The 14,122-nt window shown below is 34.2% G+C and overlaps 1 protein-coding gene across 2 annotated transcripts in view; it reads left to right on the top strand.

The window, feature by feature from the left end:
• The window catches only part of LOC125266842 (dedicator of cytokinesis protein 2), a 114,083-nt gene that overhangs the window by 12,262 nt on the left and 87,699 nt on the right, over positions 1-14,122 (top strand). For both annotated transcript variants that reach the window (XM_048187918.1, XM_048187917.1), the window contains 9 exons: positions 4-254; positions 1,250-1,348; positions 1,897-1,969; positions 5,584-5,687; positions 6,961-7,147; positions 8,798-8,895; positions 8,976-9,065; positions 10,158-10,258; positions 11,900-12,034. In XM_048187918.1, coding sequence (XP_048043875.1) covers positions 4-254; positions 1,250-1,348; positions 1,897-1,969; positions 5,584-5,687; positions 6,961-7,147; positions 8,798-8,895; positions 8,976-9,065; positions 10,158-10,258; positions 11,900-12,034 — 1,138 coding nt within the window. The remainder of the gene's footprint in view (positions 1-3; positions 255-1,249; positions 1,349-1,896; positions 1,970-5,583; positions 5,688-6,960; positions 7,148-8,797; positions 8,896-8,975; positions 9,066-10,157; positions 10,259-11,899; positions 12,035-14,122) is intronic.

Genomic DNA, 14,122 nt, shown 5'->3' with positions numbered 1-14,122 from the left:
CAGGTCTGTGGGTCACCATGAAAGCTCTAGTGGGTGACATCATCCAGATCCGAAAGGAATATCCTCACCTGGTGGACCGGAGCACCGTGGTTGCTCGAAAACTGGGTTTTCCTGAGATCATCATGCCGGGTGACATCCGTAACGACATCTACCTCACGCTGCACTCCGGAGACTTTGACAAGTACAACAAAACCACGCAGAAGAACGTGGAGGTCATAATGCTGGTGTGTGACGAGGAGGGGAAGGTCGTGCCGGTAAGTGAAACCTCTTAACATGAGGTCAAAGGTCAGCCGATGGGTTAGACAAGGAAATATTCTAGGGCTGCACAGCGATTAATCGCGATTAATCGTTTGCAAAATAAAAGTCTGTGTTACGTAATATATGTGTGTGTTCTGTGTATAATAATTATGTATATATAAATACATGCACATACATGTATAAATAAATATACATATTTATATATATTTTAGATTACATATAAATATAAATATTTTATATATAATATAATTTTTTTTTAAATATATACATGTATGTGCATGTATTTATATATACATAATTAATATACACAGAACACACACATATATTACGTAACACAGACTTTTAATTTGCAAACGATTAATCGCGATTAATCGTTGTGCAGCTCTAAAATATTCTGAATGGGATAGGGTTTTTGTGTTAATATTCAATACATTTTATATTTTTATATATACTTATATATTAATCAATATATATATTCAATATATATTTAACAATTTCTTTACATTTACTAACAATTTGTTATAATATTTGTTCATGCTATTATTGAAAGTATCTTGGTTAAAATATATAACTTTAATACAGTAGACCAGTATGGTTATCCAGTTTATTTTCAATAAATTATTTTTTTTTATATATGTACTTTTATATAAAAATTTAAATACATTTGAAATATATTTAAAATGTATTAAACTATTTCTTTACATTTAATAATGACCTGTAATAATATTAGTTCATGTTATGTTGAAATGTATAACTTTAATAAGTCAAATCGTAGAGCAGTAGTTCATGTCTGTCCAAATAATATTTTCAGTAATTTTTATAATTTTTATATATGTATGTATATGCAATTTTAAAATGGATTTAAAATGCATTCAAAAAGCATTCCTAACGATAGGTCAAAGGTCAGCCGATGAATTAGACGAGGAAATGGTCTGATTTGGGCAGGGCTTTCTGTGTTGATTGACAGCTCACTTGTGTTCTTATCATACAGAACTCAATCTGTCTGGGAGCTGGAGATCGGCCTGTGAACGAATATAGGTCAGTCATTTACTACCAGATCAAACAACCTCGCTGGATGGAAACTTTTAAGGTGAGAGAGACATTGAGCATTAAACAGCAGTCACAACCTATTTTTCTTCCATCACATGACATGTTTATGTTTGAAACATGATGTTCAGCAAGAAAAATGTCGAGCATGGCTTGATTTCATCCACACATTCTAACCATTCGACTTTTTTATCCACCCAATCCATTGATGAAGCCAGGTGATTTGGAGAGAAGGTTAAAAAATAAGAGCACAATAATATGTGCAAATTGGTTCACAATTAAACCAGTAAAATGCATAAATTAAATGGGTTCATGTTGACACTAATGTTCATTTCTAAAGTGTAAATCCTCTTGTATCCGTATCCCCAGTAGTTTAACCCTGCAATACCAGAGGATGCAGTTTCAGGACTGCATATAAATCATCCCTAAAAATTAATAATACAAATACAGAATTAAATAGTAAGAGCTATAAAATTGTATAAAGTGGTAGTACATACAAATAACTGATATGCAGTCCTGAAACGGCACAATCCTGCTATTTTCCGACTCGGTTTCAGTCTGTATGTAGTAACACTTTCCTCCGGCCTGTAGGTGGCGATTCCTCTGGAGGAGATGCCCAGAATCCACCTGCGGTTCATGTTTCGTCATCGATCCTCACAGGAGTGTAAGTTTCACAGTTCCTACAGTATTTTTCTGTATGGAAGCTTGTTTATGCCATGGAATAAAAAAGTTAATTATGACTTTTCATTTCACAATTCTAAATTTTTCTTGCAATTGAGAGTTTATAACTCTCATTTCTGACTTTTTAACTCACAATTCTGAGTTTACATCTGTTTATAATGTGAGATATAAAATCACATTTAACTTTTTAATTCCGTGGCAGAAACGAGCCTCTATAGTTCTAAACTACAATTAAAAAAATGTGAATTGATTATCAAGTCATAATTTTATAATTTTATGACCAATACTGCCTTGCTGTCTTGACACATATTCAGTAGTATATACTTTACTATCAGCAGTTTTGCAAATGTTCTACAATTTTTAGCATATGTAACTTTAAAACATCTTGTGTATTTTAAATATATTGTACTACAGTAGACACATGCATATTAGGATGCTGTCCTAATCTCAATTAACCCTCTATTGCACACACGTTGATGGCACATGAAAAAAATATATATTTTTTTGGTTCATTTGGGAACATTTTATTGATTAAAAAATGTTTTCACCCTCCCCCCACCCCAAAATATTTTTTCATTTCCCTGTGCAACAATGGTACAGAATCATACAGTAGATCATCAAAATCACCATTTTTTTAAATTTTTTTTTTTAAAAAGGTTAAGAACTCATTAAGTAAAAAGGGAAAAACACTTCAATTTGATACATGCTTAGGTTTGTATCATGTAATGTGTCATGTCATATAATGTACTACATGTAATAAGATTTCACTCCGTACAAAACTTCAAAAAGCACTTCTTCTCTGTTGTGAAATAGTGGTGTATGTTACAATTTTTGCACATCACTTTGGGTGTTCCTGCACACCCAGGAACCCTGCATCTTCCCTTCTTATAACACATTATGGCCAATGTGAGGTATTGTCCAAAACATCCTCGAAAAGTACCCTTATTGCTCAACGTTGCCCTGAGGTAATGAAAAGAAAAACTGAATTTCTGAACATGCAAAATAAAAAAAAACTTCATAAAACCTGACAAAAGGCTTCTCTACATATACATGAGATTTGACCACACACTCACTTGCAAAAAAGTTTTATTAACCAACGTTTCAGCACAAAGCCTTTGTCAAGGTATGAATTTGTGCCGAAAAGTTGGTTAATAAAAACTTTTTGCAAGTGAGTGTGCGGTCAAATCTACGGAAGAGGATTAGGGCCAAGCAATAATAAAAAAATAAAACCATCTCAAGATTAAAGTTGTTAAATTTCGAGAAAAAAGTCAAGATAAAATGTTGAGAATAAACTCGTTAAATTACGAGAAAAAAAATCGTTAAATTTCGAGAAAAAAGTCGAGATGAAATGTTGAGAATAAACTTTTTAAATTACGAGAAAAAAAGTTAAATTTCGAGAAAAAAGTTGAGATAAAATGTTGAGAATAAACTCGTTAAATTACGAGAAAAAACTCGTTAAATTTTGAGAAAAAAGTTGAGATAAAATGTTGAGAATAAACTCGTTAAATTACGAGAAAAAACTCGTTAAATTACGAGAAAAAAGGCGTTAAATTTCGAGAAAAAAGTCGAGATGAAATGTTGAGAATAAACTCGTTAAATTTTGAGAAAAAAGTTGAGATAAAATGTTGAGAATAAACTCGTTAAATTACGAGAAAAAAAATCGTTAAATTTCGAGAAAAAAAGTCAAGATGAAATGTTGAGAATAAACTCGTTAAATTACGAGAAAAAACTCATTAAATTTCGAGAAAAAAGTTGAGATAAAATGTTGAGAATAAACTCGTTAAATTACGAGAAAAAAATCATTAAATTTCGAGAAAAAAGTTGAGATAAAATGTTGAGAATAAACTCGTTAAATTACGAGAAAAAAAGTCGTTAAATTACGAGAAAAAAGTCGAGATGAAATGTTGAGAATAAACTCGTTAAATTACGAGAAAAAAAATCGTTAAATTTCGAGAAAAAAGTTGAGATGAAATGTTGAGAATAAACTCGTTAAATTACGAGAAAAAAATCGTTAAATTTCGAGAAAAAAGTCAAGATGAAATGTTGAGAATAAACTCGTTAAATTACGAGAAAAAACTCATTAAATTTCGAGAAAAAAGTCGAGATAAAATGTTGAGAATAAATTCGTTAAATTACGAGAAAAAAAGTCGTTAAATTTCGAGAAAAAAGTCGAGATGAAATGTTGAGAATAAACTCGTTAAATTACGAGAAAAAAAGTCGTTAAATTTCGAGAAAAAAGTCGAGATGAAATGTTGAGAATAAACTCGTTAAATTACGAGAAAAAAAATCGTTAAATTTCGAGAAAAAAGTCAAGATGAAATGTTGAGAATAAACTCGTTAAATTACGAGAAAAAACTCATTAAATTTCGAGAAAAAAGTCGAGATAAAATGTTGAGAATAAATTTGTTAAATTACGAGAAAAAAAGTCGTTACATTTCGAGAAAAAAGTCGAGATGAAATGTTGAGAATAAACTCGTTAAATTACGAGAAAAAAAGTTGTTAAATTTCAAGAAAAAAGTTGAGATGAAATGTTGAGAATAAACTCGTTAAATTACAAGAAAAAAAGTCGTTAAATTTCGAGAAAAAAGTTGAGATAAAATGTTGAGAATAAAGTCATTAAATTATGAGAAAAAAGTCGTTAAATTATGAGAACAAATTCGTTAAATTATGAGAAAAATGTCGTTAAATTTCGAGAAAAAAGTCGAGATAAAATGTTGAGAATAAACTCATTAAATTATGAGAAAAAAGTCATTAAATTATGAGAACAAATTCGTTAAATAAGAATTTGTTCTCATAATTTAACAACTTTTTTCTCGTAATTTAATGATTTTATTCTCATAATTTAATGAGTTTATTCTCAACATTTTATCTCAACTTTTTTCTCATAATTTAATGAATTTGTTCTCGAAATTTAATGACATTTTTTCTCGAAATGTAACAACTTTAATCTCTTATTTTTTTATTATTGCTTGGCCCTAATCCTCTTCCGTACAAATCTCATGTATATTTAGATTTATCTCTCTTGACCTGCACCTCGGACGGAGTGCGTTAAAAACCATACACACACACACATATTTTTATGTCCAGTTCATGTCGTTTTAAACAAGATTACTAAAGCAAATAATCTTGCCTTCTTCTCACACCATGTGCTCCTGTGACCATGTGTCAGAACAGGATGCCCCACCTTTAAATGGTGCTTGATAGGTACTCCCACACCTTACTGAACTGTTCTTTGGTACTTTCTCGACCTTTCTAATTGGATGTAATCATTTAAAGAAAAATTGACTAAAAATAGGGCTTAAAAAAACTTTCCATTGCCTGAGGGCAACGGTGTGCTGTAGAGGGTTAAAATTAAGCTGATTGAAAAAAAAGTTCCTAAAGGGGAGGGGCATCCTAATTCTAGAAAGCATGTGATTGGACAATGCAACATGAGTCATCAATGTTTTGATGTGTGCACTAGCAAAGAGTTGAATTAAAAGCATCATAACTATAATTTAGACTCTTCATGTCCAATCTGTCATATGGTACAAGATATGATGCTGAATGATAGTGGAAATTAATTCAGATATGAATGAATGTGTGATTTGTGTTGTGCAGCAAAGGACAAGAGTGAAAGAAACTTTGCGATGGCGTTTGTGCGTCTGATGAAGGAAGACGGGACCGTTCTGAGAGATGGCATACATGAGCTCACTGTCTTTAAGGTCAGAAACGCATATGTACAATGTGGCCAATGTGGCCAAAAAAGTGGTAAAAATGACATTCTTACATGGGTTTTTGAGTGGATTGTAATGGTGCAAAGCATTTTTATTCTACGTTTTTCTTTAAAACAATCATTGTAGATAGACCTAAACGATGCATTAATGAGATTAAAAATGTGAAGGCTGAATTAGATTTAAATCACTTAAAGGAGAGAAGCCTCATTTAATAATCTTTAATATGCAGAAGGTTTACCAATTATTTACACATTAATATCTTAAAGGTACAGTAGCACAAACTTCCTATTTACAATAACAATAATCGATATAAGCGAACATAATCGTTTCTAATGTCTGTGAACTTTTTAGTTACTACATCTCTATGATTTCAGTCAATGCACAAAGTGATCAACATTCATTTCCAGAAAGCAGATGTTTACCTTGGAGCAAATGTAGATGTTCTTATTGATCTTAAGCATGTTAAGTTGGGAAATAACACCTTTTATAAGTGTAACAAAATGTTTTCTATATTTGGTATTATCTGTAAAATTCAGTTTAAAACTATCCAAATAGATCTTCCACATACTGCAAAAAAGTATTTTCTTATTTTGTATTTTTGTCTTGTTTTCCATTAAAAATATCTAAACATCTTTTAATCAAGATACATTTACTTGAGCAGAAAAATGAGTTAAGATACAAAGTCTTGTTTTTTGAAAAATTGATCAAAATTAAATGAGATTGATTAAACCAAAAAAAAAAAAATAAAATAAAAAAATCTGTCAATGGGGTAAGAATCATGATCTTGTTTCCCTTTGAAATAAGTTTATTTTTCTGACACCATTGACAGATAATTTTTCTTGTTTCAAGCATAAACTGTGTTTAAATGAGTAAACTATATTGTCTCATAATTATGGAGGCCCAAACATGCAGAAACAAAAAATACATAAATAAATGTAAGAGTTGGAAAATAAATAAAGGGATAAATAACTTGATAAAACAAACTAATTTAACTTAATCATGAATTTATTTTTGTATTATTTTTTCCCCATCATGCAATTGGTTTATGATCAACTTAGGCTCACAATGCTTTTGGGATTTTCTCTGTAATTACAAAATAAGCACAGGCATTGGACCAGAAACCTACCGTCCACTGGGTGTTTATTTTTAATTTCTGTAGGTTTTGGCCTCCATAAATAATATGACAGTTAAGTTAATCGGTTAATTTACACGTTTACCAACAAATATGGACATGCTGCATCTCTTTTCTGTCTTTCTGTAGGGTGACAGTAAGCGTATGGAGGAAGTCAGCTCCTATCTGTCCCTGCCGTCTGAGCGCAGTCACCCCGACGGTCACAAGGGGGCGACGCTGATGCGCAGCTCCAGCAGTGTGGGCGGGCTGTCGGTCAGCTCCAGAGACACGTTCACCATCGCCACGCTTGTCTGCTCCACCAAACTCACTCAAAACGGTGTGTGTATGTGTGTGCTGGAGGGAAGAATGGGGGAAAATGTGTCATGTAGGCTAGCTTTTATATTCAAAATGAAATGACATTCACAGTCCATTTCACTTCTGCAATGTTATGAATTTCCATGAGAAAAAAGATATTCAGTGAGGAAAAACATGTAGGGCAGAATTGTATTCATCAGGTGGTGAAAAGTGTTTCTATATGACAGGGGGTTGAAAAATAAGAGGTCTCGATGACATCAGCTGAAAAGGAAAGTCGTTTCAGAGGCGAAACAGGTTATTACATTGTGATGAAAGATAACAAGACAAACAGTTTTTTACAATAACGTGCACTGATTCACAAAAAGGCCAGGAATGCATTGTTTAGAAAGAAAGTAAATGCAATCAATTTAAATATTTATATATAAACCATGTAAAGCCTGACGTATAAAATAATAGTCAGATTTTTTATTTATTTATTTTTAAATGAAACTGTTTATTGTGCCTTTAGGCAAAATCTAAAAAGTTTGCATGCTTTTTTGTTGTTGAAAATCATTTTTGACACATCAGGCTTTTTTGGCTCATATGATCTAGTGAGAATATAGAGATCAAACTTGTGGAGAAAAACAGCTCAGGTTTATTCATACTGAGAAAAAATATGAAATTTAGTGAAATTTAGATGCTGATATTTATACGGACAAAAAGTAAGATGAAATTCTGATGCTTGTAATGTAAATCAATCTTTATAACAGTACAGCACATATTTATTTAAAATGCATATAAATATCAGTCATCATTCTAGATCTCATTCTTATTAAGATGATATTTAAATGCTTAGTTTTATGAAAGTAGTTTAAAACATATAATGCAATGCAATACAATGATGACTGACAGATGAACAAATAAACCTGATGATCATATTTGATTCTCACATCTGAACATGATTTTCCTAAAACATGATGTATGGATAATCAAGTAAACGTAAGTTGCTTCAGTTAGTGTTCATCTTGAAATATTAGTAAAAATATAAAAATTATTCTTGTTTAAAAATCAGTAAATATTTCACAGATTTCACTATTATACTAAATTATATTACATTATTATGCTAAAAGGCCTTTTACTTGATAAAAAGTATAAACTAGCAATCAGATGACAGAATGACTATAGTAGATTGTGTGCAACATGTTTATCAACAAAATTTTGATCATGTTAATCATTTAGAGGCCTTAGAAATTTGCACATCAAATAAGATACAGTAGGCTTTATAGGGTAAAATCTAAATGTTTAAATTTAGTTTGTGTGTGTGTGTGTGTGTGCACTATTGTTGAATAACTTAACTTGAAGCTCCTTTAAGGACACGCACACATACACACACAGACAGACGCAGGTGTGCTGTAACAGCTGTTCTTGAGAAAGCCCGTTAATCACGCTAATGAATCTTCCGGATACATCCATCACAATGCAACCCTAACGAACACACACACACACACACACACACACACACACACACACACACACACACACACACACACACACACACACACATACACACACACACACACACACACACTCTGACATATTCACTGGTAAACGCATGAACTAAACAGATTCATTAATGCATCCTAATTAAGAGTCAGTTGAGGATACACTGTCTCTGTCTCTGTCTGTCTCTCAGTGGGTCTGTTGGGTCTGCTGAAGTGGAGAACTCGTCCTGAAATGCTGAAACAAAACCTACAAGAGCTCAAACTCATTGATGGAGAGGAAGTTGTGAAGGTGTGTTCAAAACTCAAATTACACATGAGCATCTGTAGCTCAGTATGCATGTTAGTTTACGTGTGTGTGTGTGTGTGTAGTTCTTGCAGGACACCTTGGACGCCCTGTTCAACATCATGATGGAACATTCTCAGACTGATGACTATGATATTTTGGTGTTTGACGCTCTGGTAAGCAGCATACACACACACACACACACACACACACACACACACACACACACACACACACACACACACACACACACACACACACACACACACACGCACACACGTTTACACTCTTGCAGAAAACAAAGGTTCCAAAAGAAGGTTTTTGCAGAAGAATGATTTTTTGTTCCCCAAAACCTTGAAGTTCTTAATAGAACCTTTTTTTTCCTTAGTGCAAAGAATATTTTATTATTCGAAAAAACCTTTTTCCACTATAAAGAACCTTTTGTGCAATTAAAAGGTTTCATGGATGATAAAGGTTCTTTATGGGACCATCGATGCCAATAAAGAACCTTTATGTTTAAGAGTGTAATTTCTAGCTGCTTTATGGGCATTTCACAGACTTTTGTTGTGTTTATATAAAGCTAATTAAAGTAACGACTAACCCAAACCCTGCAAGAAAACTTAAAAAACATTATTTATGAATCACTTTTCTAAAATGAGGATGCTCCAAAATGTCCCTAAAGGGAGGTTTTGTCCTATTTAGCTCACTTCTGCTGACAGATTCTAGTCCCTAAATTATAGATTATGAGTCCATCCATCCATCCATCCATCCATCCATCCATCCATCCATCCATCCATCCATCCATCCATCCTTTTTAAGTATATATATTCTTTTTTTTTTAATAATTACATTTAAAACTTCAAGAATTGAATGTTCTTTGGAGCTTTTTATGTCCAATGAATTTGCATGACTTTTCCAGTCGTTTATGAATACAGGATAAGATAAGTAAATTTTTTTTTTTAAACTAGACATTTATCAGCAATTTTTAGAGCTTGACTTAGATAGACATTTTCATAACTTTTTAAGATTTCATTTTATATTTTATTTTAAGTCTAGAAATCACAAAATCCCAGTCTTCTTAGTCTTTAATTGTCGGAGGAGCAAATTAAAATAAGACACATAATGAGATTTCTCTTGATTTTTAAATATAGCTCATTTTTAAGCTTATTTTGTCTTAAATTATTTAAAATAAGCCATCTTGCAGCACCCTAGTTAGGAACCACAGTTATAATTGATGCATTGCAGATGAGTGTCTCTCTCTTTCTCAGATCTATATCATCGGTCTGATCGCCGACAGAAAGTTTCAGCATTTTAACACCGTGTTGGAGGCCTATATCAAACAACATTTCAGTGCCACACTGGCTTACAAGTAAGTCAAAAGCTTTTCATTGTGCTTCTAAACACTAGATGGCAGTATGTGTGTGTGAGTCTAAAATGTAAATGAATATCAGTTACACAAATGATTAAAGATGACCTATAATGGCCTTTTTTGACCTATTATGCCCATCTTGATTTTGTTTTTGGGCTCTACTAGAACAGGTTTTAATGCTTGGATGTTCAAAAACACATTATTTTTCCCATTTTTGTCATAGTTGCAGCTTCTCTCTTAGCAGTCTGTCAGTAACAGTTTAGTTCCTGTCTCTATGAAGCCCCACCTTCTTAAAAGTTCAGTGCGCTCTGATTGGTCAGCTGGAGCAGTGTGTTGTGATTGGTCAAGCGCTTCGAGCTGCCAGTTTCAACACACTACTAACTAACTTAACCAGGCCCCGCCCCTTTATTCTGCGTATGCCTTTGGCAGGAATTATTTAAATGAGGAATACTGTGATGTGTTCATTCCTGGAAGAAAACTCAAGAATACATTGGAGCCGTTTTAAGGGAGTTCAGAAACAGTGACACTGTTATAGAGAAGAACTCCTGCTGGAGGGACTTTGTGCTTTGGACCTTTGCAGACATTTTTCATGCTCAAACAGCAACTTTACACACTAAAGAAAGATGAACATGGAAAAGGCAGAATAGGTCCTAGATGATGAGATTATGTCATAGTAGCATTAATGTTGACATATTGCATTACTAGTGTGTTCTAGATGATTTATGTGTATGGTCTTATCTCTGTCTTAAAGTGTCTTTATTTTGTAGTTTAATTAAAGGGTTAGTTCACCCAAAAATGAAAATTGTGTCATTTATTACTCACCCTCATACCGTTCCACACCCGTAAAACCTTCGTTAATCTTTGGAACGTTGAAATCCGATGGCTCAGTGAGGCCTGCATAGCCAGCAATGACATTTCCTCTGTCAAGATCCATTAATGTACTAAAAACATATTTAAATCAGTTCATGTGAGTACAGTGGTTCAATATTAATATTATAAAGTGACGAGAATATTTTTGGAGCGCCAAAAAAACAAAATAACGACTTATTTAGTGATGGCCGATTTCAAAACACTGCTTTATGAAGCTTCGGAGCACAAATGAATCAGCGTGTCGAATCAGCGGTTCGGAGCGCCAGAGTCACGTGATATCAGCAGTTTGGCGGTTTGACACGCGATCCGAATCATGATTCGACACAGGAGAATCATAATGCTCCAAATCTTCTTGAAGCAGTGTTTTGAAATCGGCCATCACTAAATAAGTCGTTATTTTGTTTTTTTGGCGCTCCAAAAATATTCTCGTCACTTTATAATATTAATATTGAACCACTGTACTCACATGAACTGATTTAAATATGTTTTTAGTACATTAATGGATCTTGAGAGAGGAAATGTCATTGCTGGCTATGCAGGCCTCACTGAGCCATCGGATTTCAACAAAAATATCCTAATTTGTGTTCCGAAGATTAACGAAGGTCTTACGGGTGTGGAACGACATGAGGGTGAGTAATTAATGACACAATTTTCATTTTTGGGTGAACTAACTCTTTAATTTAGTTTAAGTTATGTAGAGAGTTATTGGTGATTACTGTACCTACAAAACCTCATGAACACACACAAACTCTCTCTTTCTGTGTGCTGTAGGAAGTTGATGTCCGTGCTGAAGAAATATCTGGACGTGTCCAGTCGAGGAGAGGCCTGTGAACCCATCCTGAGGACGCTCAAAGCCCTCGAGTACATCTTCAAATTCATCGTCCGCTCCCGAATGCTCTACTCTCAGTAAGTTTTGATCAGTTTTATGCATGAAAATCTAAAAAAAAAATAAAGACCTTGAACTTTTGACCCTGATTATGTTTAATTAAGAGATTGCCGTCCAGTTATTGTCTCAGATGTAAATGCGGTTATTTTGCATTTTTTCAATTCATTTTATTATTCATGATTTTTTTCCTATTATGTGTAAAGTTTTCTGACTGTCTAATCAAAAGAGGCAGTTGCCATTGATATTTTCAATTTTGACACACTGGAAGTGCATTGCATTGTGGGATACAGTTTATTTTTTTATGCAAAATATTTCTCACTTTTTCCTTTTGAATTTGGCTTGAAATATGACCTGCTCGTGTTCTTGAAAACAGCAAGAAACCCAATAAGAAAGAGTTGTGATGAGTAGCCTGCTAGAGCGGAGTCCGTGACTGTTCATTCATCTGAACGTGGGCTGAAAACAAAACAAAACTCACGGAAATGAACGTCCAGCTGCTTTGGGCTGAGATTAAGGCAGACGTTTTTAAGGCGCCGTGGTCGTTTTTTAGGGGTTTTGACAGGGTCGCATGTCCTCCAGCACGTTCTGTCTGTGGCGTTTTGTCGAGGAGTGTAACAGCGGTGCCTGACGGTCATTAAGGGCTCGTGTCTGCCTGTGATTTATGACTCTGCCTGTGGGGCCCCTGGATGCCGTCATCGAGCGGCACTGCAGAAACACAGGCTGTGGCTGATGCTCATTCACACTGCCATTGCTGTGATAGTTTCACACTTAACTATGCAAACACACAATCAGCAGTGATTGCCAAGTGTGCATCCTTTTATATGGCTGACATAAACATCTCAACCATTCATTAACTAACTTAAACCAGCTTGCTCAACAAGACTCTCTTCAAACTGTTGCTCTGCTGTGAAGTTATTTGAGGAGAAATAGAAAAGTGTCTCTCTAATGCTCACTGTAGCGTTGTTTGTATACTTGCATTGTGTTATTAATGTTCTGGCACGTTTTAAAATGCAGCGACAACGGCACGTGAAATTGTGTTGCCAGATGAGTCTGCGGTTCACAAACTGTGTGTATGTTGTACAGTGTGTTCAGTCATCAGGTTTGTGTAGCAGCTGATTGCATCATTAATTTGCCTAATAGCCATTGATGCCAAAACAGCTGCTGAATGAATCTTAATGAGTGTGAGTGTTTGTGTGTGTGTGTGTGTGTGTGTGTGTGTGTGTGTGTGTGCGCACTAATGACCGTCAGGAGAAAGCGACAGATCAGTCTCACTGCAAACAGCATTTGATCACAATAAGCACTTTAATTATGCAATGCAATAATCTTTCTTTCTTTCTTTCTTTCTTTCTTTCTTTCTTAAATTCCTGATGTGCAATTCCATCATCCATCCATCCATCCATACATCATTCTGTCTGTCTCTCAATTCATCCATCCGTCCATCCGTCAATCTTCAACATTCTGTCTGTCTCTCTATCCATCTATCCATCCTCCATCTATCTATGTTCCATCCATCCTTCCTCCATCCATGTTCCATCCATCCATCCATCCATCTCTCTCTCTCTCTCTCTCTCTCTCTCATATTAACTACTCTGTTTAATGCAGTACACTGATGCATACTAAGATCTCTAGAAATGCAGCCCCATCACGGCCAGATCATTTTTCAGTGTTTATTAGTCCGAAGGCTCTCAGCAGGAGTGTTTTTGCTCTGGATTCAGTCCCGGCAGGAGGCGATTCGCTCTGATAATGGAGTTTGATGGAAAGCGTCATTGCTCTGCACTTTTAAAATAACTCTCTGATACTTACAGATTAAACCGCAGACGTTATATTCCCAGAGCAAAGAGTGTTTTCACCATGTGGGTGTGAGAACGCCTGGGTCGGGTGCATGCTCTCGAAATGTAATAAATCCTTTATATTAGATGGCTGAAAAGAGGTATTGGATGGGGAAATTACCCCAAATTGTTCATGAAATAATTATTATTTCGATATTTGGGTTATTCTTCAATTTAGAGAACGTTTCTGTCCTTTAACATCATTTTAAATGCTTAGGATAGATTATAGTATATTTTTTGCTCTTTTGTTTTAAATGTGTTGAAAAGTTAAATCAAACAAGC

This window comes from Megalobrama amblycephala, linkage group LG4 (assembly GCF_018812025.1).
Source record: "Megalobrama amblycephala isolate DHTTF-2021 linkage group LG4, ASM1881202v1, whole genome shotgun sequence".
NCBI classification, from domain to species: Eukaryota; Metazoa; Chordata; class Actinopteri; order Cypriniformes; family Xenocyprididae; genus Megalobrama; species Megalobrama amblycephala.
Note: the sequence above shows the minus strand (reverse complement) of the source record. Positions and strands in the feature narration are given on the sequence as shown.